Source organism: Coloeus monedula, assembly GCF_965178545.1.
Source record: "Coloeus monedula genome assembly, chromosome: 8".
Lineage (NCBI taxonomy): Eukaryota > Metazoa > Chordata > Aves > Passeriformes > Corvidae > Coloeus > Coloeus monedula.
The window spans coordinates 4,227,388-4,254,961 of NC_138788.1; the positions used below are offsets into that span (position 1 = coordinate 4,227,388).

Sequence of the window (27,574 nt, forward strand, 5' to 3'; positions counted from 1 at the left end):
CATGTGGTGCTGAGGGAAGGGAAGGGGAAGGAGGGAATGGGCCTCCTGAGCTGTGAGGGTGAGGTTTGCCACAGTGATGCAATGACAATCCTTTTTGGGAGAGACCTCAGAGCTACGCTGACAGGGAAAACCTTCACCTTCAGGCAACGTCTCCAGCCACCCTCTGTCATCAGAGAGACTCAGTAAAAGTTTACCCCTGCAGAGGATGGGCCCAAACAGCCTCTTTGCAGGGTTTGAGGATGCCCCCACCACAAAATGCCTCATGTTGCACTGAAGAGCTCTGGTTTTGTATGCAATGCTAGCAGGACCTAATCGCATTTGCACTGTTTCTTTAGTTCTGCAAAGTTGAACTTGGTCAGCTTTGCTTTGCAAGATACACACAAAACCACCTGGTCCTGCTGGCCAGTGACCAGAAGGGAAGACAGGCTGTAAATTAAAGGATCTGTCCACCGCTGGCTTCTGAAAAGGCAAGAAGAGCCGAGCCACAATTAATTAATTTTGGTTCCCTATTGGACACCTCCCTGACAAGAAGTGCTAAAAAAAGAATTAGGGAGAAAACCTGGAAATGGTACAATTTGGCTTCCTCTGTAGACTACAGACTGTTGCCTCTTTCTCCTCAGAGGACAGCAGAGTGATTTGCACAGTACCACGCCAAGACAACAGTTCAGCAGCGAGCGATTCCAAGAGACTGTTTTTGTTGGGTGGCTGGTTTTCCTTGTCTCCTTTTTTAAATGTTGATTGTATGAAGTATTCAATCCTGGGAGCTGCCAAATCATGGAGACCGTCTGTTTCTGCCACTATCGGCACACTGTCCCTCTCTGGCCGGGAGTTAAGCAGCTCTGAGCTCAAGCGAAAACTTTAACCTCCAAACAAAAATCTGGAAACTATTTGTCATCCCACATCTTTCCGAGTGGCCCCTTGGCCAGGGTTTCCGTGCTTGTCTTCAGTGCTCAGCCATCCTTTTGACCTATCACCAGCTCCCCAGGAAACTGGATCATCTTCATGGCAGGCTTTGCAGGGGGAAAGTGTGGAGTTGGGCCACTCCTGGCACCTCACGGCTTTGATTGGTGTAGCAAAACCCCATTTTAGATACTATTTGCCATCTAAGTTTTCTGCTGCTTTAAAGATATGTGTTCTGCACTTTCCCAAATAGCAGCGAAGGCAGCAGCACCAAAGCAGACAAAAATTGTCCTGCCATCCCAGGCATGTGTCCTTCAAGAAAACAGTGGTGCCTGTCTCCTTTGCAGGACCTACATGGACAGGAACTGATGGCTTTTCTCTCTGATTACTACAATTACACTGTTCAGAAGGCTGAGAGCCAGAGCTTGTGAGAAACAGCAAAAGCAATGGGGCACTTACCCTCCAAAATCTGCTGTTTGTGGAGCAGGGTGGTCTTGCTCAGACCTTGGCTTGAGGGACTTGCCAGCCCTTCTTCCTTGCTTGAACACGTGGCCAGGGACCATCTGCTAGGCATAAAGCGCTTGGGGAGACCCATTTGGGTCCTGGGCTTTGATTCTGTCACTTCTCAAACTCCAGCATCCTGGGCAGGTGGGCCTGGGGACCAGCAAAGCTGGTTTTTATTAGAAACATTTGTCATGGGGCTTTTGGAAAGTTAATTGGAAAGCCAGATGTAACCAAGTGTTCGTACTGCCTCAGCTGTGAAACAAAGGTTGCCAGCAGCCCATTCTCTCTGCAGGTCAAGGATAGTGCTCTTCACAGGTGAAACAAAATCGGAAGTGCCCACTGGGAGGGAGAGAATTGAACCTCCAGGTCTTTTTTCATGGAAATCTCTGGTGGAGGCTGTGCAGGGATGGAGTGGAGAGGTCTGGCTACACCCACACAAAAGCAGAGGCTTGATGGCTGAACCGCAGTGCAAGAAGCATCCAGCATTTAGGGTATGTAAACACGCCAACCCTTCATCTTGGTCTTTTTTTATGACCCTGTCCTTGCAAAAAGTTTTGTCTGGCTGACGCATTGCACCTTGTAGAGACACTTTTGCTGGAAGAGGGTGCAAAATCCTGCCTTTTCTCAGCCAGGTAAGGGACTCTCCAGATAGTGGTAACCATGCTAACAAAGAACTTCCAAGATTTTGGGTACTTGACAAAGACCTCTGAACTACCCATCTTTGTGAGCTCCCCAGTCACCAGCTTAGCTCTGGTCCTGCTCTTCAGTAAAATCAGGGGGTTTGTTCCCTGCTGATTAAATCAAAGGCTGAAATCAGCCAGGCAAAGTGCAAATTTTCTCCAGAAGTGATAGCACCCCTTTTGCAAAAAGGAAATATGCTTCTTCCTTTTAAATGCAGGAGTTTGGTTTCCTTGCCAAGGGAAGGCTTCCTCATCTGTTCTGGAATATGAGCTATCATTTCATTATATATAGGATGTAATAGCAGTATAAAACCAAGGCTGCCTCAGCATGGGAACCACATTATACACGGCTTTTGCTCTTTCTGGCTGATGCTGAGTCTTAATGCCCCTCCTAAGTCTTTCCCGGTAACTTCCTGCCCACATCCTGCATCAGACAAAAATAGAGAGAAAAGCCACTTACGGGTGGACCGCGGGGCCCAATGATAGACATGCCAGCTTCTCCTGGAGCACCCTGCAGAGAGACAAAGCAGAGGAAAAGGGGTGAGAATAGGAGAAGAAAACACAAAGACAACTATATTCCTGTCAAGACTGGGGTTAGATGAGGATGCCTCAGGTGCGAGACCTTCAGGGCTTATGGGGCAGCTGCTGTTCTGGCCTCCCCCAGCTCCTGTCTCACACTTTCGGAGAAAATATGTCCTTTAGAGCTGCTCAGATGTGCCAGAAAATGGAAGCTGCACAGCAAGGAGATGTATAAACACATAAAACACTTTCTGGCAAAACACAGGTTCTGCCCCATTGAAAGTGTGAAAGATGGCCTGAAACCCTTTCTGTTTCCTTCCTGCAAGTTCCAGGAGGATTGCATCCTGCAGAAGAAAGAAAAGGAAGAGGGATGTGCTGGGCTCCAGGGAAATGGGAGCTGTGGGCAGCTTATTTGGTTACCTCCAGAAATGCCTCACTTGCATACTTCTCAAACTCAGTTGAGATGTGGATGAAAACAAAGCAAAGTGTGTGCTGGAAAAGAAAGCATCTGCCTCTCCAGCTCCTAGCCACCCACAGCGTGTGATGGGCAGGACATGTCACTCTCTTTGGAAAACATGGTGTATTCCTAAAAGGCAGCTCCAGAAGTGTCCAGGGCTGGACAGCATTGGGATGGAGCATCCCATAAACCAAGCAGCCTACAAGAAAGCAAAGCACTCTGCAAAACAAACCTGTGGCCTGCCAAAGACTTCTCATGGAAGGCTTTGGGGAAGCAGGGGCAATTAGGAATGATTTTTTCCCACTGTTTGTATCTATCTGCTGTCCCTTCATGGAAACTTCGGCCAGAAACAAATGCAAGGACACGCAGAGAAAAAGCAGAATGGCTTCAGGTGGGAAATTCTGGTCTGTTGGATAATGTTGATTGGTTCCAATAAGCAAACAGTGAACACAAGGATGAAGAATCTCTATCCTACTTTACCCTTCCTTGTTGTGTTTTTCTCCCGATCTGCTATGAAGAGGAACAAATGGGCCTGGTATGGTACTGCATGGATGACCCTCCTTGTCAGGTAAATATCCATCCCTTTCCTAATTTCTACACATTGTTACTCAGTTATTCACGAATGCCAAACACCTCCATTTCCCTGCTCTCACAGGCGGGAGGTACTCACAGCTCTGGGGAAAACATACTAACACTGAAATGCCAAATGCTTCAAAACAGGGGCCAGCAGCAGGATTGCTTTGTAAACCAGCACTTCTTTGTGGATACAAATCCCAACTCACTGCACAGCAAAGAGTCTGTGAGATGGTGTTCCACAGACTTAAACTATACCATCAGCGTTCCTCAGGAGGAGGAGGTCCCACTGTGTCAGAAATAGGAGCGTGCCATGCCACTTCATTCCTTGCTCCCATCTGCACCAGGGATCAGGCTAACCTGAGAAGTAGACAGGAGCTGCAGGTTGGTTAGGGCAAGCAGAGCTGCCAGAGGAGGGGAAAGTCAATGGTTAAAATCCAGGAAGCCTTGGGGGAAGCCCTGCATGTGCCCACTGGCTCTTATAATGTTAGTAAATTGTCATAAACAAGAAACACAGCAATCTTTGGAGGCTGACTGGCCTGGAAGGAATTTGGGAAATATACTTGCACTGACATGGAAGATGAGGCAGCCCAGGGGTGTGGAAGCCCAAAGCTGGCTGCAGTGGCCATGACTGTGATGGGCAAGCTTGGGCTGGCCCTAGAAGAAGACAGTTTGGGGGTGCTACAGGCTACAAGGAGCTGACTCACCTTCTCTCCAGACTGCCCTTTTAGTCCCTGGGTCAGTGGCACCCGTCACAGCCACATGCAAGAGGGTGCAGGGAAGAGAGAGAGAGAGAGAGGGAGAGAGAGACAAACACAGGCATCAGCGGCAAAGGCAAAGGCACGCTCTCCTGCCCCACAGCCCCAGCTATGCGGCTGGGATGAGCAGGGTGGCCTCAGCTCCTGCCCCACTCCTCTTCCCTGTCCTCACCATGGGACGCCCGAGCAAGGAGAGCTCCAAAATACAGCACTCAGCCAGGCAGGGGATGGCCCCGTTTGCTCAGGACAGAGTTATTTGGAAGGGGCAACTGCCGGTGGCAGGCAGGGGTGTGTGTTAGCAAACTCAGGGTTAGCAAGCCCAGCTGGCGCACGAGGTGGCAGTCGGGAGACACCCAAACAGGGGGATGCTAAACCAGAGGAGGCCCTGGATAGCACAGCAGGTGAAATGGAAACACCTCCCCAGCATGTATATGGCTTGCAGGGCTGGTCACTCTGCTGAGACCAAGGGAGCTCCTCAGGTGCAGGGCTCAGAGAGAGTACTCCCTGACTTGCACTGACACCTGATAAGGATTATCCTGAAAGCCTCCCTCTGCCACCCTCCCCCCCCAACCCCCCCACATTCTAGGGGTTGGAACAGAATGGAGAAGATAAGGCACACAAAAGAGGGTTTGACTTACCGGCCGCCCAGGAATTCCCATCGCACCTTTGTCTCCCTGGCAATTAAGGCAGAAATCAGAGAGAATTGGTAACTGGCCAAAAGCAAGGTCATAAAACAGCACAACTGAACTAAGCCACAGCAGCAGCTTCACACTGTGGTGCAAGTGTCCAAGGATTTTGAGAAGGAGAGAGAGAAAGTTAAAGAGGAAAGTGTGTATGAGTGTGCCCGAACCTGTCTTTAGAATGTGTGAGCCACCAGCTCATTTCCACATATGACAAACCTGCACATCTCACAACAGAACTTACATACAGCAATTTAGGCAGCAAAAGGAGGACAGGAGTCTCCAGTCAAACAAAATACAATCCCAATTTCCAACACTTCATAAAATCCAGGTCCTGGGAACTGGCTTCCTCCAGTAGCCAACTGTCATGTTTTTCTCTTTCTTGACCAAAGTCATCTGGGCGTTAGCTATTTATTTATAGAGTTATAACTTTAAAACACAATTCTCTTAAACTTGAAAATACTGTCTTGTCCAGAAGCAAGAGAAAAATGTGAGAACACAAGCTGACACAGGAAAAAGCACGTCTGGAAGAAGACATATGAGCAGCTGTTTTCAGTGTCCTCTATCCCTTTGAGATACTTCCCAGTGTGTTGTCAGCATGTGAGTGATCCTAACAGTGGTTTTGGGAATGATTTTGGGTCAGGTGACACCGGACAGAGCCTCGTAAACACATGAACATAGGACCAGTGACAATTTTGTTCACTCACTTACCTACAAGGCAGTTGGTTGCCTCTTACAGCTAAATTGTACTATGCAATTAAAAAAAAAATTACCCCCTCTACATTCCTGGTCACCAAAACTGAAGGCTGTGCAGATCTGGAAGATAGCAGCTCATTCCTAAGGGATCTTGATGATTATGGCTTTAACAGTCATGTAGCTTTTGCTCTATATTTTGCAAATATGATGTGATAATAATCCCTCAGTTCTGTTTCCAGCGATGTTTGGGGTTTCCTTATGTAAAACAGAGTGTTCCTGCCCCTGGCTGACTGTGTCTGTAGACATAAACCTGGTTTTCTGGTTTCTGCAGCTGGAGACACCAGCCCCATTGGTGCCACCTCTTTGTGCCTTCCCTCACGTTCAGTCCCAGTGCGTGTGAACATAATCTGAAATCTCTGGAAGTGGAAGGCACTTAGCTCTGTTTGTTCTTCTGGGTGTACACAAAGACTGTCCATCCCAAACTCAGATGTTATTGCTTGGGATCAAACCATTCCCTGGTGGAAGTTCAGCCACTTCCCTCTGCAGAGCTGGGGGGGCTGTTTGGTATGAGGAGCATTCCTTTCCATGCAGCATGTGTTGTGATAAATTGAAGAGCCATATACACTTTGTAAAAGCACTCCTTGCAGATGGATGAAACCCTAAACAGTTGCTTGATTTTAAGTTTTATTGATGATATATTATGGGAAACTCCTTTCTTCTAGGATTTTAGGTGCGTTCTCAGTCATGCTAATATTTGCCTATCTCTGTGTGCCGGCAGTGAGCGAAACTCCCGGTATCGGCATCTGGCCCTGGGGATTACTTTGTGGCTGCTGGAAGACATAACGCTGAGCTTTCCTCTGCTTTTAGTCCCTTAAATGCTGTTTTCCTCCAGAGCTGAGCCCAGGCTGATTTCTCTCATGGTTTTTGAGGTAAAAGCTGAATTTACTTTTTCTGTCTCTGCTGTGGCTGGTGCCCAAACAGGAAGAGCCCAAGGTCGAGGCTGAGCTGTGTCAGGTCTCCCATGAGTACCTGGAATGGTATATGATGGCACCGTGTCTGGTATGTGACTGTGCAGAGTTACAGCCCTCCAAGCAACAGCAGCAAAGGGGGAGCTCCCGGTAGCACAGCAAATAAATGCCAGATGTTTATAAGGAAAGGTTGTCTGCGACAGGGAGCCAGCAGAGAGCACTCATGGGTGGATGATACCATGAAGGCTGGTTATGAAGTCATGAAAAGCTGCCTGAAGTTCCCATATCAGAGTTAAAAGAGCATGAAAGGCAACCAGCAGCCCCTGTCCTGAGCCAGGGGAGAGCCAGCTGCACAGTTTACATTTCCTTCATTGGGAAACTGCCTGTTATGGCTCGTGCAGTCTCCAGGTGAGCCGCAGCCTGGGGAACAGGGAACCATCACCAGGAAATCATGCTGCTGTAATTCCAAAACCCATGCTCCTTCCTCAGTCACGACTAACTCAGATGCAGATACTGTTATTATGGATTTTTGCATTTGTCCCAAGGTGACTTAAGCCTTATAAATCCTGCTGCTCCTAGCAAGTCCCACCAGCAAGAATACTGCACATCATGCCTCTTTCAACCAGACCCTCAAAGACATCTTCAAAAGCAGTGTTTCCCACACATAGGAGGGATCATGAGGGTTATGTTACCCTTTAAGTTTAGACCTACAAAGCTCCTGTGGTCCCTACTCTGTATGACCCATGTCCTGTTTGCAATATTCTATTCCACATCACATTTTTTATGCAAGTCTACCTTCTACCACCTTACGAATGCTCAAGGCTACCGGATGAAAGTCCTGCCAGACAGAAAGAATGAGGGGATGAAAGAGTAAGGATGAAGTATTTACCAGGAGCTGTGGTCTTTCTGTGAGACCCTGAAACAAAATACACTGAAACAGCAAAAACTAGCTTCAAACTCTGAAAGGAGGGCTTGATAAAGAGATGGAATCAAATGGAAGGGTTTAGGAAACAGAATGGTTAAAAATCTCTCCACAGCTCCTTGACCATCAGCTCTGATTGCTTTGGTTTCCTAATCTCCTGCTTGTGAAGTTTTCTCTCCTTTTGGCACGACTCTACCCACAGCTCTCCACACGGGCTCTGAAGGTATCTGCAAGTCCACGGAGAGCAAGCTAATTACAGGTCTTTGACTTTCTTCCTTAGTTTCCATCTGCTAAATATTATTTTTTCATGTATGGAATTGCTGCAGTTGCCACAGAAATGTTGCATGATCAGAAATGGGAGAGAAAATGTCTGTGAGAAGATCTTTTGCTTCGGATGTGGTCCAGACGGCAGAAGGACTATTGCATGATTTCATCATTTCCTTTCTTCCTTTGCCCCTTTTAGTCCCAATCTCATCAAATATCTTACATGACTGCGGGTTGCCCCTGCCTTCACCAAAGCCTTGACTGACTTCGGGAATAAGGGTGGGAGTATTGGTTGGGCAAGAGAAGAGCATGAAGATCCCTTTTGCTGTTGTGGTGTTGCTCATTCATGTCCCTGGCTTTTGTCCTTGTCCTAAAATGCAAGCAGGGCTCAGTGCATTTCTAATGGGTATTTCTGCCCATCTCCACGCTCAAGCCAACACCAGCACTGGGAGCTAAGCCCTGCCACACAGTGTGCTGTCTTTTGCAAGCTGGGAAACAAAAATAGGAGAGAGATGTGGTGTGGTCATCACTTTGGGGCTGCTATTCAGAACAACATGTATGACAATCAGCCAGGCTGGAGCCCAGGTTGTTGCTCATAAAACCATTTCCATTTCAATCATGAGAAATATGGAGGGGTGGGGGAATATTTCCTACAGTGACATGTAGGACTCACTTGGCTCTTCAGAGGTGAACTTTTGCTCGAAGTGACTGAGCCGATTTTGCTCACCAGCTGATCAGAAACCCAGGAGGTCCTGAATGAGATGAAGGTCCTACTAGCCCAAGACAAATTCCACCTAGGCTAACAACACTCAGTCTGCCCAACTTCCTCTTGTTATTTCCATTGGCTGTAGCATTCCTCACAGCCTGTCCTAGAAGTCTGCTTGCAGAGACAGGTTCAGAGGTCGCAATAAGCCAGGATACGGTAGCATATAATGTCAGCACTTCTCTGGTGGTCCCATGTGCTTCTGCCAGGCTTCAATTTCTCATTACAATATTAGGTTTCTAACCCTTATTGCTGCAGAGGAAGCCTGGAGTGTGTGTCTTCCTCTCCCCACAAAGGCACTGCTCTCTAGAAGACGTCTCTGTTGATCTATGGATTTCTCTCTAATTTCTCACAGCAATAATAGAAATGCCAACACCACTACCAATTTTGTGTCCACCTCATCCCTTTAGTGCCAATATACGGGCTACCCAGGCTGAAGTGGCAGGGACAGCCATGGATAGACCCACTTGCAGCGGCCTGCAGAGAAGTGCTCTCCTCCCAAAAAGCCACAGCTAATGCTGAAATACATCCACTTTAGCAGCCAGTCCTGAAAGCCCCTGGGATAAGCTATCGCTGAAGTTTTGCGTGGATCAGGGCTTCCAGCTGTGAAATGCTTTCAGACCTTTTGGCCTAGAAGGAGCAACTTTTTGGGAGATTGTTGTCATTAAATAGGTCTGTGCTCGTATATCCGTGGGAGTTCAGTCTACAGCATTTCAGCCTGATGAAAGGGGAAAGAAAATAGGTTGTGCAGCAACTACTACTCAGAACGTCATCTGCAAACTGTTTAAGACACTTTTGCATGAACAGACAAAAGATGACTACCGTATGTTTAACTTCTCATGTTCCTTCACAGAAACCCTGAATAGTCGCTCTATTGTACACAAATATAAACCATTTCCTCTGGAAGGACTGTGCTAGAGACAATACAGTGTTTCTGTATAATCCTGAGAGTTATCAATACATGGCTTCAGTCCTTGCATTGCTTCTTCTGGTTCACTGTGGGTCTTGTAATAGCTGCAAGAAAATTTCTGCAATAACCTAGCTATTTTCCTGAAGCCTAAATTGTCTGTGCTGAGGTTTTACATTAGCTAACATTTGAAAAGGAAGCTGTCAACACAATTTTTCCTCTGAAATTGATAGTTGCACAGCTATACTTGAAGGCCCAGCAGTTCAGCCAGCCCGAGTGAGTAGCAGGGAACAAGTCCCTCCAGCTCAGCTCCTGCCATGTGTTTGTGATCTATCTTTCCCTTTTCTGCAAACACATCTCATTCAGCACATGGTATCCCATGCATGTGAAGCGCATACAGCTAGTTCCCCCAGAGGCTGTGGGGCCAACTGGTAACACACAGATCTCTGTACCACATGAATTTGCCATGCCCCCTCCCTGCGCTCCCTCCATCTCCCCCTCAGAGGATGAGTTGCAGCCAAGAGCAATCCCACCCCAATCTAGTCCTGAGCTCCCACAGTACTTGCTGTTCGGGATATCCCAGGCTGCCAGGACTGCAAAGGTGGCTACCACACCAGACACCACAGACAGGAGGCTGTGGAGTTCATGCCCCACAGACTCTGTGTCAAGAGCTTCTAAAACCATAGAGGGTTTGGTACTTACAGGCGGACCTGAAAGAGAGAAGAAAAATAAACAATAATTAATTTTTTAATGCAATAAATCCTAACAAGAAGAGCTAGTAAAAGACACTGCACCATCAGGGCTTAATCCTCAGACTGCTCGCATTTGCTAATGTACTTTAACCAGCTCCCTGCTTGTTAATTAAGGTATCCCCACAATTAGCAGCTGCTAGTAACCACCCTGAGTGCAGGGCAGCCTCTGACAGCCCTGTCAGAGCCCTGTGCCGGAAAGGCCATGCAAGTCAGCCTCTTGGCACTGTCACACTGAGTTTTGGTCCTTTGGCACACACGGGAGTGAGGGATTTGTTATTTATATGACTCTCCTTCATATCCTTGCCCATGCCTGGGGCTGAGAAGGTTGGATTTGAGGAGGCAAGAGCCCCTTTGCTGCTAAAATTCTTAGCCATTTCACACTAGCATCGGCGATCTTGCAAAGGTGTGAAACGGTTAACAAGGAAACTACAGTTATTAAAGACGTCAGGTACCTTTTCTCTTTAATACAATGAAATTTCCCCCTTTTCTTCTGCCTCTGATCCCATAGAAGCCCATCTGCCCTCTTGGAAGAAATTCCCTCAGATCCTTTGGGTTTCTTTTATTTTGGAAATCTTTTCTGGAACCTGCCAGTGTGGAGCACTGCATTTCTTTCATACAGCATGGTTGTACAATATACATCAGGGCTTAAACAGCACATTTCTTTCATCAGTTCCCAGAAAATTCCTCAAAATCCTGACAGATATTGTGTGTGTGGAAAGAAACCCCTGAACTCACTATTTTGTGGTTTCCTCTCTGTGGGAGAAGCAAGACACACCATACAACTGTCAGGGGTTTCTACATTTTCCATACTTTATAGACACTCTATTTGCTTTTTTTTTCTTCACACCAAGTGCCAAGAAGTAAAGCTAAGCAGTATAACAGGCGAGCTGACAGATAACAGGCAGCAACCTCCTCTTTGCATGGGAGGCGGATGTCACAGTGAGCACCTGTGAAATACGTCGTCATCCTGAAAATGGACCTGGCTGAAAGTCCACAAAAGAAACTGGAGACTTTGGATGAACAAATGTTTTCCACACTGGAAATCTCTCACTTAGCATGACTCTTATACCAGGTTTGGTGACCTAAAGTTTCCCTGTCAAATGCCACTGTTGGACACAGCTTTCATTGTAGTTGATCAGAAGAGGTTACCTCTAGAGAGCAACTTTTGGTTAAAATACAAAAAATAGTAACCACCTCCATGATAGCCGACAGACAGAGCTAAAGTCAACACTTGCAGCTGGAAGGCTCAACAACTCAATTCAAATCAAACTTAGGACAGGAGCTCAGGGGTGATTCAGATTTGGTTGGCCTGGCAATCGCCCACAACCGGTGTTGATGCTGAGGTCATTGTCCTACTTGGTACACCAAGTAGAAACAACAAAAGGGCTTCTGATCAGAGAATTCATTTAGGAGGGCAAGGTCAGACTCAGGCAGGAATCCTAATTTATGCCAGACTGGAAGAAAAGAAAAAAAAAGAAACAAAAAGAGAGAGAGTTTTCTGAGTCTGGCTTGGATGACAATAAAGTTCTGTGAGAGCACTGTTTTGGAGAGATTTTGTTTCAGACTGAGTGCCCTGTCACAAGGTCAATGCTTATAGCTTGCCAATACATGGACTTTATTTCCATTAGCAACACTACAGACCCTTAATAACCCGCCTACCTGTCTGCATGGACTTGGGGCACTCATGGATTGCATGAACTGAACTGTTGAGCTAATATTAAAAGAAAAATGTAAGGACATGCAAACCCTGAGCCACCCCTGCCCTTCCAGCCCAAACACAACCAGCCAGCAGCACAGCCTGTAATGGTATTGCCATACCACTGAGAGCAAATATAAGCTCTTGTTTGCTCCAGAAGCTCTGTCCACAGAGCGGAGTAAATCAGCAATGCCAGCAGCTCTGGGCCAAGCACCCCACACAGATCAAAGGAGGGAGGAATAGTGGAGGCCCATCTCTTTTATGTGCCCCCTATAAAATTAATGGCTATTTGAAGGGGACTGCGCAGTCTTGTGTAAACACTCATCAGTGAGCTGCAGGGACACAGTCTTGGCTGCAATCAGTCAATCGGGAGAGACCATCCAGAGACTGGGCTTCAAATGCCAGGACAGTCTGTGTGACCCAGGAGAAAGCGAAGCCCTCAGACAGAGTCACTTCGAAAAGCAACATCATCTTGCATGGGCTGGAAGAGGAAAAGGAGGAGGAGGCAGAGGAAAGATGTTCTAAAGACAGCAGGGAGGGAGGAGGTGCTGCTGGATAAGCTGTTGCAAAGCATAAGGGATTTTACAAAGCAAAATAAAGCTTCAGCAAAATGCTTTGGTCATATGCTGTCACAGTGGTAAAGTGAGCAGAGGTTCTAAAGTGGCTCGTTCCTTAACACAAGTAGTAAATTAATGCACATTAGAGGAAAGAGTGGGTAAAGGAGGACAGAGATACTTGCACCTCTACTCTCAACTACTCCAGCCATCGGCAGTGCAGTGAGCTTGGTCGTGGCCAAAGCTCTGGCAGAGCTGCTCTGGCCCAGACAGGGATGTTGACAACCCTGTAAGCCAAGAGAACAAACTCACAAGTTGACCAGGCTGCATGGGACCCTTAACAAAAGCCACCTGAACTGCAACAGAATCAACACACCACCACTGCATGTAGTCCCCATGTCACCTGTCTCTTGCAGTTCCAGCCAGTTTGGGGCAACCATGTGGAAACAGGACTGCTTGCACCAACATGAGCCAGGTCTTGGTGGTGAACTCCAAAGAGCTCCACAAACAACCAGGAGCCAACAATCTTGACAGCCACAAGTACAAATCCGACCTATTGTGGGTTCCTCCTCTTCTTACAGTAGGCTCTTTTGGGGTGAGACAGAGGTGGTGCTGCATAGGAGATGAGCTAGATCCCCTTTCCATGTAAACAGTCAACAGAGAAAGGACGAGTCAACAGAGCAGCAATAAAAGCTACCGTGAATGTTTCCAAACCCATTCCATAGCTAAGCTCAGCCAGCAGACAAACCCAGAGCTTCCAGATCACCAAATTCCTCAGCCTTCACAGACAGAGAACCCACACTTGTAATTAGCACCTCCAGATCCTGTGTGTTTTGAACCTGATCTTGCTGGGACCAGAGCGATGCCGGTGCTGGCATGTGGGCTGCAGCACGACCGTCCGCCCACGACAGGCTGCTCAGGAAGCATCTCTCCGTGCTGGTGCCTCGCTGGAAGGCACTGGAGGGCTGTAAGTGACTGCAAACACTGTTTATCCAGCTGCGAGCTTGTGGAGCAGCAGGGGACGGAGGAGGGGATGGAGAAAACGTGTCAGGAGTGGAAGAGTGGGAGGAAGCAGTGGTCTCCTGCAAAGAGGAGACCTCCAGACTACCTTTGAAACTGAACATTGAGAAAACAAAGAATTCTTGTAGGGGTACCCAAGGTCCCTCCAAACATATGGCCTCTGGAAATTAGCACCATCTGCACTGTCCCTTCTCAGCTGCTCTGGTTTTTATGCAGACAGAAAATTTCCTTAAAGAAGCTGTGCCTTTCCGTAGCCCAAGCGAGCAAATGAGCCGCCACCTAAGGGTAGGTCCACCTTATTGCACATACAGAAAGAGCACACCTGTGGTGAAGAGCAAGGCCATGCCACAGAGCCCTCTGTTCACCTGACCTTCCTCATGGCCTGTTCAACCAGTGACTGACTACAACAGAACTGCAGTGATTCCTTTTCTCTGACCCACGCAGAGAGATAAAATACGACCCTCCACGCTGTAGCCTCTTTGGCCTCAGAAAAGGAGAGGCTTAGTTTTGCGAGTGGGTCAAATTTATCCTAATCTGGAAAGCCCCATGTTCCATACCATCAGATCTTAAAAGCTAGACATAGAGGAGCAGGTTTGCTGAGAGGCCTTCTGCTGATGACAGAGGTATCTCCAGCTTGAGATGGCAGTGCTCTCTGGACTGAGAGGATCATTGAAATGATCCCATCCACTTACAGGCATTTCCTGAAGTCTGGAAAAGTGTCCATTCTCAAAAGGTTCCCAAATGCTGTGGCTTATTTTTTTCCCTCTAATTTCTTGGATTCAGGCAGTACAGTGCAGTGTCTGTAATGTGGGTACCTTCCAGCCTGCTCCAAAAGCTCACATACAAGGGGTTTTTTTCCCTCTTGTATAGCATATACAAGATGAGGAGGACAGAGAGGGAACACGAAGACATTATTGTTGCTTACTTGGGTCATCCTCACTACACACTCTGGCAGCAGGGAAGATGTAAACATGTAATCCATCCCTGTGAGGAAATCCAGCCATTTCACAGACCCAGAAGCCAGCCTCAGGGAGTTAGAGAGATACAGTTACTTCCTGCCATTCAGGGCTATGTTAATTGATAACAAGATAGTTGTGGCCAGGCAATTAGTTATGAAATTCTGATTAAAATGTCAGCAGCCTGAGCATGACCTTACCCAGGGTGGCATGGAACCCCTAATTCAGGGCTCCATGGGCACTGAGTGCAGACTGATCCCATTTCGGAGCAGGCAGGCCCCAGCTGGGTGCATGGAGTACAAACGATGGGTTTGGCCTATTTTAAACACTGGCCCTGCTGCAGTTTTCACACAACAGATCCAGAGTACTTGTACTCTTCTAGAGCCATCTTCCCTACCTCCATCAGGGGACAAATGATACAAGAGGAGGCAGAGTGAACATTAACTCTGAGAACTTCAAATGAAAAGGCAAAAATGCCATGTGCCTTGCCATAATTCAGTATTATTAGCTGTAGGTGGAATTAAAGACAACGAAGTCTTGAAAATAATGAGAAAGACTTCAAACACTGACTACCCAAAGCACAGGCTCTAGAAATTTTGCTTCAGGTTTTGTCAGCAGTGTCAGAAAATCTGAGTGGATAACTCACTCCAGAGAGCAGAAGGCCTTGCAAAAAGGCCAGGCCCCTCCATCCCTAAAACATTCTTCTCTTGGCTACACCCTTTCAGAGTGGCAAGAGGTTCTTCAAAGGATTGCAGAAATGCTGGACAGCAAAAGGACCATCAGGATTTCACTGCCAAAAAATCTGACAAACGCTAAGCTGAGGCACCGGGTTATGCCAGTCATTCAAGCTCGCCCCCAAAATCAAACCCATGACATCACAGAGACTCGGCAGTTAATATCAGCAGCTGTTGAGGATAAAAGTCATTGCTCAGGCACTCTGAGTGCCCCAGCGCACCACCACCACCAGCCCAAGCCAAGCAGAAAGCCACAAGCACAGCACTGAACAAAGTCCAAAGGATGCTATGATCAAAGTAGACACCAAGGAGAAGCCTCATAGAAAAATCAACATGATTAAGCATTAGTCTCAAAAATAAAAGAGGGGGTCTGATAACGGAGTTTAATCACAGATCCCAAGTGCATCTCCAAACATCACTGCTTGTTTCAAAAAAAGTCTGTAAGGACAACAGAAGCCAGTCAGCCTCCAGAGCCAGAAGAATCTGATAAGGGTAAGTGGGGCCTTTGGCATAACCACAGCCAGTCCCATTAGGCAAATTAAAGTGCTCAAAGACAAGGGCTCAACCATAGGCAAGCAGTAGTATTCTGACAAACATCTGGGAGAGCCCCTTGCAAAAACAAAGGACAGGAAAGGGTGAAGAGCAGATGGCCCACCCAGTGCTGGCTGCACCCAGGACAAACAGAGCACCTCCGGCACTGCCAGGGGAGAGATGGTGGGACGGCCAATGCTGGGCAGCACAATGCTCATTTTGGGCAGGCATCCACGGGTCAGCAAGCTTTTCCCAAGCAGCAAACAATCACATTTGTCCCTGCCATGCTGAAGCACTTAGCACCACAGAAAGCAGAGAAACCCAGGCTGGGAAGGACTCCCAGGGTCAGCTCACCCAGTGAATTTTCATGCTTGAAGGCCCCCCCAAGGTTTTCCAGTAGTGGTGTGGACCCCTGGATGATAAATCGAAACCTTATGGTGGCAGGCTCATTGCACTCCACCACCTTCTGCCAAAGAGCAAGCGTGCCCCCAGGCTCCAGCAAACCAGCAGCCCAAAACCGCTGTTCTTGACTATCCCCCTTTCTCTTCCCCTTCTGCCTCCCCTGAGCAAACCAAAGAGAGATTAAAGGATTCCTGTGGAATGAGTGACACGAAACTGAGGAGGGAACATCTTCAAAGCAACCAAAGGAATAAAGTCTGTACCTAGCCCATATGGGCAAATATTTCTCTAACCTGTTGCTGTCCTCTGGGGATAGTGACACCACATGCTTCCCTAGTGATCCAGTCCAGGCAATACCCTAGCCCTGATTCATAAGGCCATATTTATTATCTTTCTTAGAGACTACCCAAAATTTCCAGTGTTGTTGTTTAAGTCAGTCAATGACCTCTAATGCACAGCAAATTCAAAGACGAGATTTTTTTATTTCTCTCCTTTTTGCGGTTACCTCATGTATTTGATGTCTGCTGTCCTGTTCCTCAGTCTTCTCTTGTCTTTAGACTAAACAAAACCTAATTCTTCCAGTCTCTCTGCACAGGCCATGTTTTCTGGACCTCTGGTTGTTCTTGTTGCTGCCCCTCAGTGGCCTTTTTGCCTCTTCAGACGTAACTCTCAAACAGCAACCTCCTCTCCAGCTCACTGCATGAGTCAATGGCAGACAACTTGGTGAAGGCAGAAGATATGGTGTCTATTTATCTTATCTGCAGGGTCTTACTCACAGAGGGAAAATGAGTTCCTCCCTGTCACCACGTCTGCCTTGCTCTTATGTTCTGACATGACACTTGTTCTTTATGAGCCCTCAAAGGCTCAGAGATTTCTTTAAGAAGCTGATGTCCTTGCTGCCTGGTGTGACTGGCACCCACGTTCCAGTGAGAAGGAAGGTCTCCTCACCCACAAGAACAAATTCAGCCTTTTCTTGGTGTCCTTGACAGTCCCACCTCACTGTAGACTCTCAGATTTTCATCTTGCATACCCATTCATTTTAAATCCTTCCAGTTTTACTTTCCTCCTGTCTTAAATTTCAGCTTGCTTCATGATTTTATTTAGCTGATCTCTTCCTGTAGCTCCTATGCACTGGAACAACTTCAACTCGTGCCTTCAACAGTTTCCCTGTCAGACTCCTGAGTTATCTCAACTTCTTCCCCAGTTCCTACTCTCCAGAGGCATAACCCCACCAATTCTTCAGCTCTTTCTGTTTTTGAAATCCACCTAAACACCTGGACATTTCCAGAAGCACCTCACAACTCTTAGTCCGAAGACGTGCATGCCAATTCAATAAGCTACCATGCTAACAAACCCTATCTTTTGGCAGATGTTTGGTAATCTCTCTGGAACTCCCACCCTACATCCCCTAACACATCTTTTTCCGTGCCAGGAATAAGAAGGTGGCATCTGAAAGCTCTGGAGAGACCCAAATCGGTTTGAAAATTGCAGCTGGTTGTTCAACAGGAGTCTCTCATTCCTGCACTGAGGAGCTGGCCACTTCCTCAGTACTTGGCCAGGCCCTGCACAAGTCCTATTCCTCAGAGAGCTGCAGAATTAGGAAGGAACCAGAGGGGGGAAATGGCCAAAGTAAATCATGGCTGGGTAAAGTAAAAATCAAAATCCAAGGCATTTTTACTTCCTGCTGAAAATTACAATCCCTCTCATAATATGGTTGTCCAGGAAAAGTAGAAAGTTGGACCTTACTATAGCTAAAAATTATTTGAATAAATTCTCTGATCATGCACTTCAAATGCAAACAGCACACTTTATTCACTTGGCAAATTGCATAATTAATTTTAGTCCTATATAATTTTTGCAATTAGCAGCTGATTTTAATAACTAGTGTACTGTTACTTTTTTCTCCCCCCTAATTCTTTTTATTCTTCTCTCTTTTCCATCTGCTAACTCTTTTCTTCTTCCTTCCTCCTTCCAAAATACTTTGCAACTTTTATAACAGCAAATTCTGTCACCTACCCAGGGACGAACAAAAGACCATTGTGTTCAATTTATCTTTTAATAGACTCCTTCCTCAAATATCTCACGGACTGCCAGTACTGTCTTCCAGACCCTGTCTCACACCCTTCTGAATTATGAAAATGTTTGGGAGGGTCTTTCCTTTAGCCCAGACATTTTTCCACGCCAGATGATTGATAGCTCCCAGTTACCACTAATTACCCTATCAGCAGTTGGACATGAGCCTAGCCACAGTGTTCTTCCTCCAGAGGCCGGCAATGCATCCCTGTCACTCGTTATCCTCTCCTTCAAGGATGGAACAAACTGACTAATTAGAGACATCATAAATTCTTCCTTCAGGCTCTTCCTGATGCGTCGCCTTGTTTCCAAACAGAGCATGTGGAGGAGAGTTGGGCTGATGCTAGTCCTTTCAAAAGGAAAAATGCGATGGAGTTTATGAGCCTAAGTGGGTTTGCTCAGTGTGTTTTATGGAGCAGAAGAGGAGAGTATTCATTCAGCCAACTCTAGCTGATGCTTTTTAGCACATCTCAAGCTGGAGAGGATGGTTTAGCTTGGCTACCCCCGTGCCTGGTCAGAGCCAGGCCGGGGCAGGACGCACATATGGAGACAACCTGTGCTGGCTTACAGGGATAAAGGACTCACGGCTTCCCTTACCTAGAATGAACTGAACATGCAGATCCCTTCCCCGCTGCCCCCAGTGCCAACACCAGATGCACAGCACACACTATGAAGAGAGCCATCGAACTGGAAAGGCAAAGAAGTAACCCCAACCAATTGCTGCCTCCCACTGAGCATGGTCTCAAAGGCACCTGTATTCTCTCATCTTCTCAACATGACAAATTTGATTTCATAAGTTTGAATTCTTCTGAATTCTGTCAGGACCTCCATCTTGTTTGAGAGGGCAAGATTTTTCTTATTTAGGCATACAGGTGCTTATTTTTTAAGGTAGTGAGAGATCCCATTATAATCTCAAAATCAAAAGAGAGCACAAGGAAAACAGAAAATAAATACTTTCCCTTCTCCCCAGAGCAGAGAAAAAATAACTTAGAGGAAAATCAAGCAAGCTTAGACATCAGTTACTCTGAAGCTCTTCCTCCTAGACAAAAGGAAAAGCCCTGAGGGCATGAGAGGAAAAGGCATTATATTTAGAGAGAAGTTTCTCAAAAGTACATGAGGCATGTGGTACACCTGGTAAAAAAAGGTTGAGGCTCCTCAGCCACTGCTAAAATGGCAAGTTCTAGCAAAACAGAAAACCCTCACTGTCCTAGAAAAGAAGAGAGCAAAGAGTAGGAATGAGAACCAAGGTCTGCAACAGTCTGCTGCATGGGAAAGGCACATAGAAAAACTCATGTGGAGGAGGAGGGAATGGCTGAATGCATGCCAAACCATGTGGGGCTGGGGATAGCACATGCCCCGCACCAGCCCTCGAGCCAAGAGTCACATCTGTAGCCTCCCTTCCTAAAGGGCCTGAGAGCCACTTCCCATCACTGTCCCAAGAAACTCCAGGACCCTGCCTATTAAGATACAGTTTACTGCAATAGCAGATCATGGAGATCTATCCAGGATGGCTTTGGAATTCAGAGACAGAAATATTCACAGCCACACCTGATAACACCCATCTCCACCTGCTTCCCCAGAAAATAAACATTTTCTATAAGCATTCAGGTCATCCATAAGCAAGAGATCACCACACAAAACACAAGGCTACACCTTTCAGAAAAAAACCACTTGTCTTGACCCCTCTCCTCTCCTTCTGTCTTTAAGCCCACTTTAAATCACATTGCACAGGGGATGGCAAAGAGCCCCACAATACCACAGCTTCTCCCTGGGTTTCACAGGGGTCAGAGCCAGGTACACCACTCCCTGTTGAGCAGAGAGCTGACATGTGGCTCCCTCGGTGTGGCCAGGGCAGTGCCACAGACCCATAAACTCTGTGAGTGCTTTTGGGGTTTCAACCCCTCTTTCACGCGTGTGGCACTTGTATATAGTAGGGTCTAAGGGGAAGTTAATCTGTAGGCAAGGACTGCCGTTTTGGGAGACATAACTACTCCCTCTTTGCTGCCAAAATTGCTCTAATAAGGAGCTAATATTTTAAAACTAAACAAAAAAAAGATTAAAAAAATCCTAGCCCATTGTGTTCTTCAACTCCGTTAGGGACGAGGCCAACACACAACTCCCAGCAGCTGCTGTTGCCTCCAGCAACATCTCCTCCCTTGGACAGCAGCGGCAGATGACAGAGGAGAAGGACAAGAAAAGAGCAGCCACCAGGATCTGGCTGCATCCACCCAGTGCCACATTCCTGTACCAGGTTCAGCCTCTGGAAGACCCCTTCCAAAAGGTCCTCTACCTGCTGCTGGTTGAGCTGCCCAGCAAGAGTAGCCTGGTGTGGATGGGATAGCTGGGTGGTCCCCAGCGAGGCACACACACTGCCCGGAGCAACACCAAATCATAATAAACAAGTCCCTCGCACAAAATTCTGTCAGTTCAGATTCCAGTTCAGCTGATATAATCTTCATTTTCCCTTTGAAAGAAAGGGAAAAAAAGAAAAGCAAAAAGAAAAAACCAGACATCCTAAGGGAGAGGCGTGAGGCAAGCAATGGATTGATACTGCCCGTGTGTGTCTCAGCCCCCCATGTGCTGTTAATCAGCTGCCCCCCCCAGCAAATATGCTGGTTTAATTACCGCCTGCTTGCACAGCCCGTCTGCGATGCTGCTCACCCAAGACATCGCATGAGGAAAAAACAGACAGAGTCTCAGCAGCCAGGCTAGAACAGGATGGGCAAGCAGAACAGGAATCATCCCAGCCCTGGTTTGGGGAGTGAGGGATTGAATTGGTCCAGGGAGCCCATGCAAGCGGGCTGCCACCCAATCCCTTATGTGCAAGAGGTGGATAGCATCAAAGGGCACATCACTACCCCACCAGAGCCTTGGGCACTGCAGAGGGGACAGACGCATCAGGGAGTCACCTTTCTTCTATCTGAAACACAATCTTATTTTGAGGGGAAAACTGAAGACACACAATGGGCAACGTGGGGGTTTCCAGATTGGAAAGGGGAGACATAGCCAGACGCAATGAAGGGCAGATGCCCAGTTACCAGGTGTCATGTCACAGCCCACTGCTCTCACCAGGTGCATGGCACAGACCCCACACATGAGCACATCTCTCCAGCCCCTCTGACTGTCATGCTGCTGGCATTCTGCAGCATTCATCTGGGATGTTTGAGCATCACTCTAATGCAAATAAGTATTTTCCAGGGCTTCTGCTTCATAATGCATTCATAATGTCAAAGAAGCAGTGCACAGAGGGATGCAGACCTGGTACAGCTCCTGGAAGGGGAGAGCTGCATCAAGTGCATCCACCCTAAAAGTGACTCATCGGACAGTCACTTGGAAGGGGCTTCAGCACAAGATGTGGGTAGCTGCTCTCCCACCTGGGGGACAGCCAGGAGGTTTAATAATTAACGGCCATAGACTCGCCTGCAAAGGCTGGCACAAAAAGCATGGCTGCGTCTTTAACAGCTGCCACCGATGGGAAACTCATTGGAGTGTGTGTTTGGAGGGGAAGAAGGTTAAGATGATTAACTGGTGCTAACAAGTTTAGGATGTGGAAGAAGTATTTTCTTGGACGTCCATCAAAGAGAGGATTGAATGTTCCCCGGCGGAGGGGGGGGCGGTATGTGTTTAACAGATGAGGTTTCTGCCTCCCGAGGCCCGCCCAACCCTGCATGATGCAACCTCTCCCCTTTTAAAGGCTGCCTCTGCCCCTGCACCATCAGCGTACCTGAGGCCCCAGCCTGGCACAGGGGCTGAAAGGCGATCGGGGGAAGGAAAGCCGCCCCTCCCCTCTTCCTGTTGATCTGTGTCCTGGGACACCCTCGTGCACCGGCAGATCAGCCCGGTCCTTGGTCCCCACAGGGTAAAGGTGTGGGCAGATGCCCGGAAAAGCCAAGAGGGAATCGGGTATTACCACACCGAAAGCAGAAACCTTGGAGAGGACAGCTCCTCATGGGCCTCTACATCCCACTGTAAAAACCCTCTCTGCCCCACCACAGGGACACCAAACAGAGCCATCCTGATATTGGCCAGGCCAGCAACCCACTTTTTACCTCCCCATTGTCCTTAAGCACGTGGCAGCATCTAACAGTGACACCGAAGCAAAGTCCCCTTGCAAACAGCTTCGGAGTGAACCACTTGGCGCCTGCAACATCCCCTTTGGCCCATCCCGGGTATTTTCAGTGCTCTTCGGCAGCTGGCGGGCACCCACGCTTTGCGCAAGGGGCTCGGCCGCCACCGGGCGCCGTGCCCTGCCATGGAGCCTGGCGGCCGGTACGACTCACCCTCATTCCTCCGGCCGCCGCAGAGCTGCCAGGATGGGCAGCACACACGAGACCCATGTCGCGGGGCCCGGACGTGCGTCAGCGGCTGACGCAAACCAGCCTGGCCATGTGCACACAGCCCAGGCCTGGGAAAAATCCTCCACCCCGGTAGCACGCTCGTGCTGAATCAAAGCCGTCGCCGTACAGTAGCAGAGCAATGTGCTCTTCGGGTTTCCTCAGCCAGCTGGGATGTTTTTGCCTTGCTTTGTCAAGGCGCTGATTTATGCCCATATGTACCATATACATTGTAAGCACAGGCACGCAATGGTGTAAACACTTCTACCAAACATCTGTACACAAACCCGTCAAATATGCAGAAGCTCCCCGCTGCAGCCCTCAACATGCGCCCCCAGCTGCCCCACAGGCAACATGTTGGGGCCTAGTTTGCATGTGGGGTGCCATGTGCCACTGGATTTGTTATTCCAACATGGACAGTAAAGGTCATATCGGGACCATTGCCTGATAAAAATCAGCACAGCCACAATGCTCTTCTCCTGCCTCAGTCTGTGCTTTGGCTGGAGCACTTCACAGCGGGTATCTGCTCCAAAATCTCTTTCCCATGCATTTAATCCTCAATGTCTTTCTCTGCACCATACTAAGGAATAGGTTAGTTTATTCCTGGTTTTGCATGGGGAATGGCTGTATCAAACAACCAAGGTTTATCCAGGGCTGGGATATAACATTTGGGCCATAATATACAAGCACCATTAAAGTTAATGCTTGTGTCACCAGGACTCATGCACACCTGAATATAAATGTTCACCTGTTTGCACCTTTGGGCAGAGTTCAGCCTCCAGAGAAAAAGTCCCGTAGCAATTCCATGTCTTTGGAGGAAATTCCTCCTACCTTTCAGCCAGTTTAAAATAAAAAAGCCAATAATAAAACGTTTAAAATAAGAAGGCATATGAAAGACAAAGTGGGGAGCCCTGAGGTGTACAGGAGGAAGGCCTGAGCATCACAAAGGAGAATCATACGAACAAGCAGACGGTTGTAAATAAACAGGCCACCCTCCTTCAGAGCACTTGCATCCATCACTGTACCAGAGTGCCTTCCTTTTTCAGTGCTTTGGCTGTTTCTAAGCATATTTTGGATAAAGAGGGAAAGGCCGAGGCATTTGCCATCCTAACTCTGTTGGATGGTAGCATCACAGGGATGCTCTAAGCCCTCCAACCATTTTGCAGCGCAGGCCATGCTCACAACTGTATTAATGGCTTATGCAAGCCCTCTTAATCTGCACAGAGGCAACAACAGCAGGTTAATTAAAATCAATTAAATACTCCTTAAATACTCCCTAGAAGACTAAGCTGGATGAGTTGATGCTTAGAGGTATAAGGAACATCCTTTCTCCCTCTTCCTGTCCCTCAGCCATGCATGTGGCAATGTACAGGTGACAAAACCCAAGGCTGAGGTGACTCCTCAAGCTGCTCCAGGCAGTTAAGAGTACAGCTGCCTACATGTTCAGAGAAAGAGAGTTAAGTGACCAAACAAACTATTTGTTTGGTTTTTTCCTGAATTGTTCATCCCCATTTATTCATAACTGCTCACAGAATCCATGGAATTCATTGTGTGGTTTGCATCTTCAAAACAAATGAAACAACAGTATGTCTAAACCAAACAAACCCCAACCCAAAATACAGCCAGCAGCCCAGGGCGCATGAGCAACTTTCCAGGCTGAAGTGTGTATATACTCTGGAGGGCCCAAAAATGTGGATGGGGGAATACATCTAAATTTCAGGGAATAACAGAATTCCCAGGAAGATGTCTTACGAAGCAGGGGAAAAAAAGGAGGGTAGTATTTAAGCAATGATTATGCTGCAATTTTTCTTCCAGATGTGCTATGGGGATGGCGTGCCAGAGAATCCCATTTTCTGACACGGCAATGTGCTGCTGTGGCTGCAGTGGTGCCGGACGCCCATCCACAGCAGCCCAGGCACTGCTCCCTCCAGATCCCAGCTCTCTGGCCAGCCCTGCCATAAGGGCTTAGCCTTCCAAGGGAAAACACAATTCAGAGAGCTCAAAACTTTTGGCAAGGAGCAGCTGCTTGAGACAGAAGTCCTCTTTTCCAATATTTTTGCTAGCACTTGTCAAAAAGCTGTGTTGAGCCACTTTCAAAGTGGAAAACACCTTTTGCACAGTCAGCATAGAAAGCCACGCTGACTTAATGTCCTCAAAAGAGGTGAAATACAAAACCATAGCATTTCAACCAGTTCAATGCAAGGGGCCAAGGGTGTTCCATTGCACCCTCCCACCTCATCCTCCTCATGGCTCTGAGCCAGGGCCACTGACACAGCTTGTGACTGCTGGTGTTTAAATAGCTGGAGCTGACCTTTCCGCACCCTCACCCCACACCAGGGATCCCAAACACCTCCTTCACCCCTCGGGGCTCACCAGTGTGTTCATGTTTTTAATCTCATGGGAGCCCCTGAGCAGCATTAAGACACTGGCACAGGTTGCCCAGAGAAGCTGGGGCTGCCCCATCCCTGGAAGTGTTCAAGGTCAGGTTGGACAGGGCTTGGAGCAATCTGGGACAGTGGAAGATGTCCCTGTCTACGGCAGGGGCATGGAACTAGATAACCTTTTAAGGTCCCTTCCAGCCCAAACCAATCTATGATTCTATGATGTGTCCAAGAAGCCCCAGCAAGCTGAAAAAGGATCACGTTTAACACGACAGCAAGAAAATATAAAAGCCATGAAAACAACCTGGCAAGAGATAGAGCACCCCAGCTGGGATGTGGGGAGAAGGCAGGACTTGGGCACTGTTCCTCCTTTTGGCTCATCTCCACATAGATGTTTGGGGAGAAGATACAAATCCCAAGTTAGAAACGGATGCATCCTCTTGGATACAACAACCTGCCTGTCTGCTGCAGGGCCAAGGCTCAGCCCACACTGCCCAGGAGTCTCCCCTTGCTCCAGCCATCCCCATCAACCCCTCATCTGCTAAGCCAGGTCCTGCCTTTCCCAGCATATTTTCCTTCCTCTGCAACTGTCTGTGGGGATGGGCACAGGTCAGTGTGTGGGAAATCCTGCCACTTCCCATCAGCTGGCCCCACTGGCTCTGGGTGACACATTCTGGGTGGGAGCCAACGCCCCACTGCAGCCCTACATTGCCTCCTCCAGCAGCAGCCAGTATGCCAAGGGGTCTGGACAGGTGTAGCCAAGGGGGAAAGCAGAATGTCTGGACCGAGTTGTGTGTACCATGTGGCACACATCCCCTGGGCGCAACTGGGGCCACTGCTGCTCCTTGGCTCCCGCAGGCCTCCCTGCAAGAAGGTGAACAGCAGCAACAATTTTGAGTTGCAGTATCGCCTGCTGGTATTTCTGCAAAGTCAATCGCAGCTGAAGGGTGGCCAAGCAGCTTTCTTTGTGCTCCATGGTGGGGCAGATAGGAAACGTGGGTGAAATTTTGTATGAGAAGAAATGCCATGGGGACATTCCTTTGCAAAGCCTCAAAGACATTCCAGAGAAAACCCAAGTTCCTGGCCACTGCCAAAATCATTGCAGCTGCACCACACCACCCTCCAAGCCCCTGTAACAGCAGAAGGTAGACTGGTTTGTGGCAGGGCTGTGCAACTTTCCTCTGACTGCCAGTACCACTCCCTGGGAGCTGCCCCTCCTGCACCCCAGGTCCCTCCCCTACCCCCAAGTGCTGCCACAGCGAGGGATGCAAAAGTCATTCAGCATCCCTCTGAGCTGCTTTCCTGCTAGCACAGCTGACCGCCTCCAGCACTGCAGACTCCCAACCTGACCAAGGAGAAACCAGACCAAAACAAGCATTGTGGAGGCAGAGGGAAAGCAGCCAGCCTTTTTTTTTTTTAAAGGGATATTGAAGACCAGAGCAGAGAGCCAGCAGAGTGAAAAACAACCACGTGGGGACTGTGAAAATCAGAGCTGAGGAGAGGAAGATGGGAAAGGTCTAATAAAGAGAGTCACAATATACAAAATACACAAGCGCCCACCTCCGCCAGGAAAGGTGTGGGAAGGGATTGTGGTGTAATCCCTGGCTGTTTGAGGCTCCCCAGGCAGACACAGTCTGGATCTGCAACTGGATCAAGATTAGACCAGGAAAGCTTAGCATTTTTTGCCCTGTCAACCTGAAACACAATGCTTTTCCCTTGCAGCGTTTTTCTACTACGTGGAGGAAATCAAGGGAGGTCAGCTGGCTGTAAGAGGATCCTCCAGCTTCAGGTAGCTCCTGACCACATCCACACACCATATGGAAAAGCATCTGCTCAGTCCCAGAAAAATTCCCCAAGTCACATCCACACATGCAACAACCTCAGACCAAAACCTGTGCTGAGCTCCCTGCCCACACTTGGCCCCATGTCAGCACAGGGGCTGGGGCTGGAGAATAGCTGGGTACAGTCATTGCTGCCATTGAGTTTTCCCCAACCTCTTCCCCAGGTCTCTTCTCCAACCTGCACAAAGTTGTCCCAGATGCATGTAGCAGTAAATGGGGATGGAAGGAATGACAGAGGTTACCTATTGAAGGGAACAAAGTCATTGATAACCCAGATATGGGTTATGTTAAACTTGAGGGCTGTGTCGTCCTCATCAAGACACTGCTGGAGAAGCCCACTGTGACCTCTAAGCTCAAAAAACACAATGCCAAGGAGCAACATCTCACAGGTAGTCACACCCAGCCCAAGTGATCTGAAGTAGCCGCTTCCCAGTTAAATGAAACTTATATTTCCTTATCGTCTGCTATAAATACAGCTATGCTGTCTTCCTGACCATGTTATTCCTAGAATCCTTATCACACGCTCTCAGATAGTCACAGCACAGCCACATACTTCACAATCTTCTTTTTCTCCTATCCCCAGCCTTTCCAAACCATTTATGTTCACAACCCCATCTGTTCTGAAGCTCTTCTATGGCAGTGGGTGACACTGCCCTGGACCTCCACATCCGCACTGAACAGGTCAGCAAGTGAACTTGTCTTCCTTTTCCCA

General features: G+C 48.0%; 1 protein-coding gene across 2 annotated transcripts in view; it reads right to left on the reverse strand.

Moving 5' to 3' along the window:
* COL13A1 (collagen type XIII alpha 1 chain) overlaps window positions 1-27,574 on the reverse strand; it is a gene marked incomplete at its 3' end in the record, with an annotated part of 88,464 nt that overhangs the window by 50,615 nt on the left and 10,275 nt on the right. For both annotated transcript variants that reach the window (XM_082286452.1, XM_082286451.1), the window contains exons 3-5: window positions 5,030-5,065; window positions 4,341-4,367; window positions 2,545-2,595 (exon numbers count right to left, since the gene is read on the reverse strand). In XM_082286452.1, coding sequence (XP_082142578.1) covers window positions 2,545-2,595; window positions 4,341-4,367; window positions 5,030-5,065 — 114 coding nt within the window. The remainder of the gene's footprint in view (window positions 1-2,544; window positions 2,596-4,340; window positions 4,368-5,029; window positions 5,066-27,574) is intronic.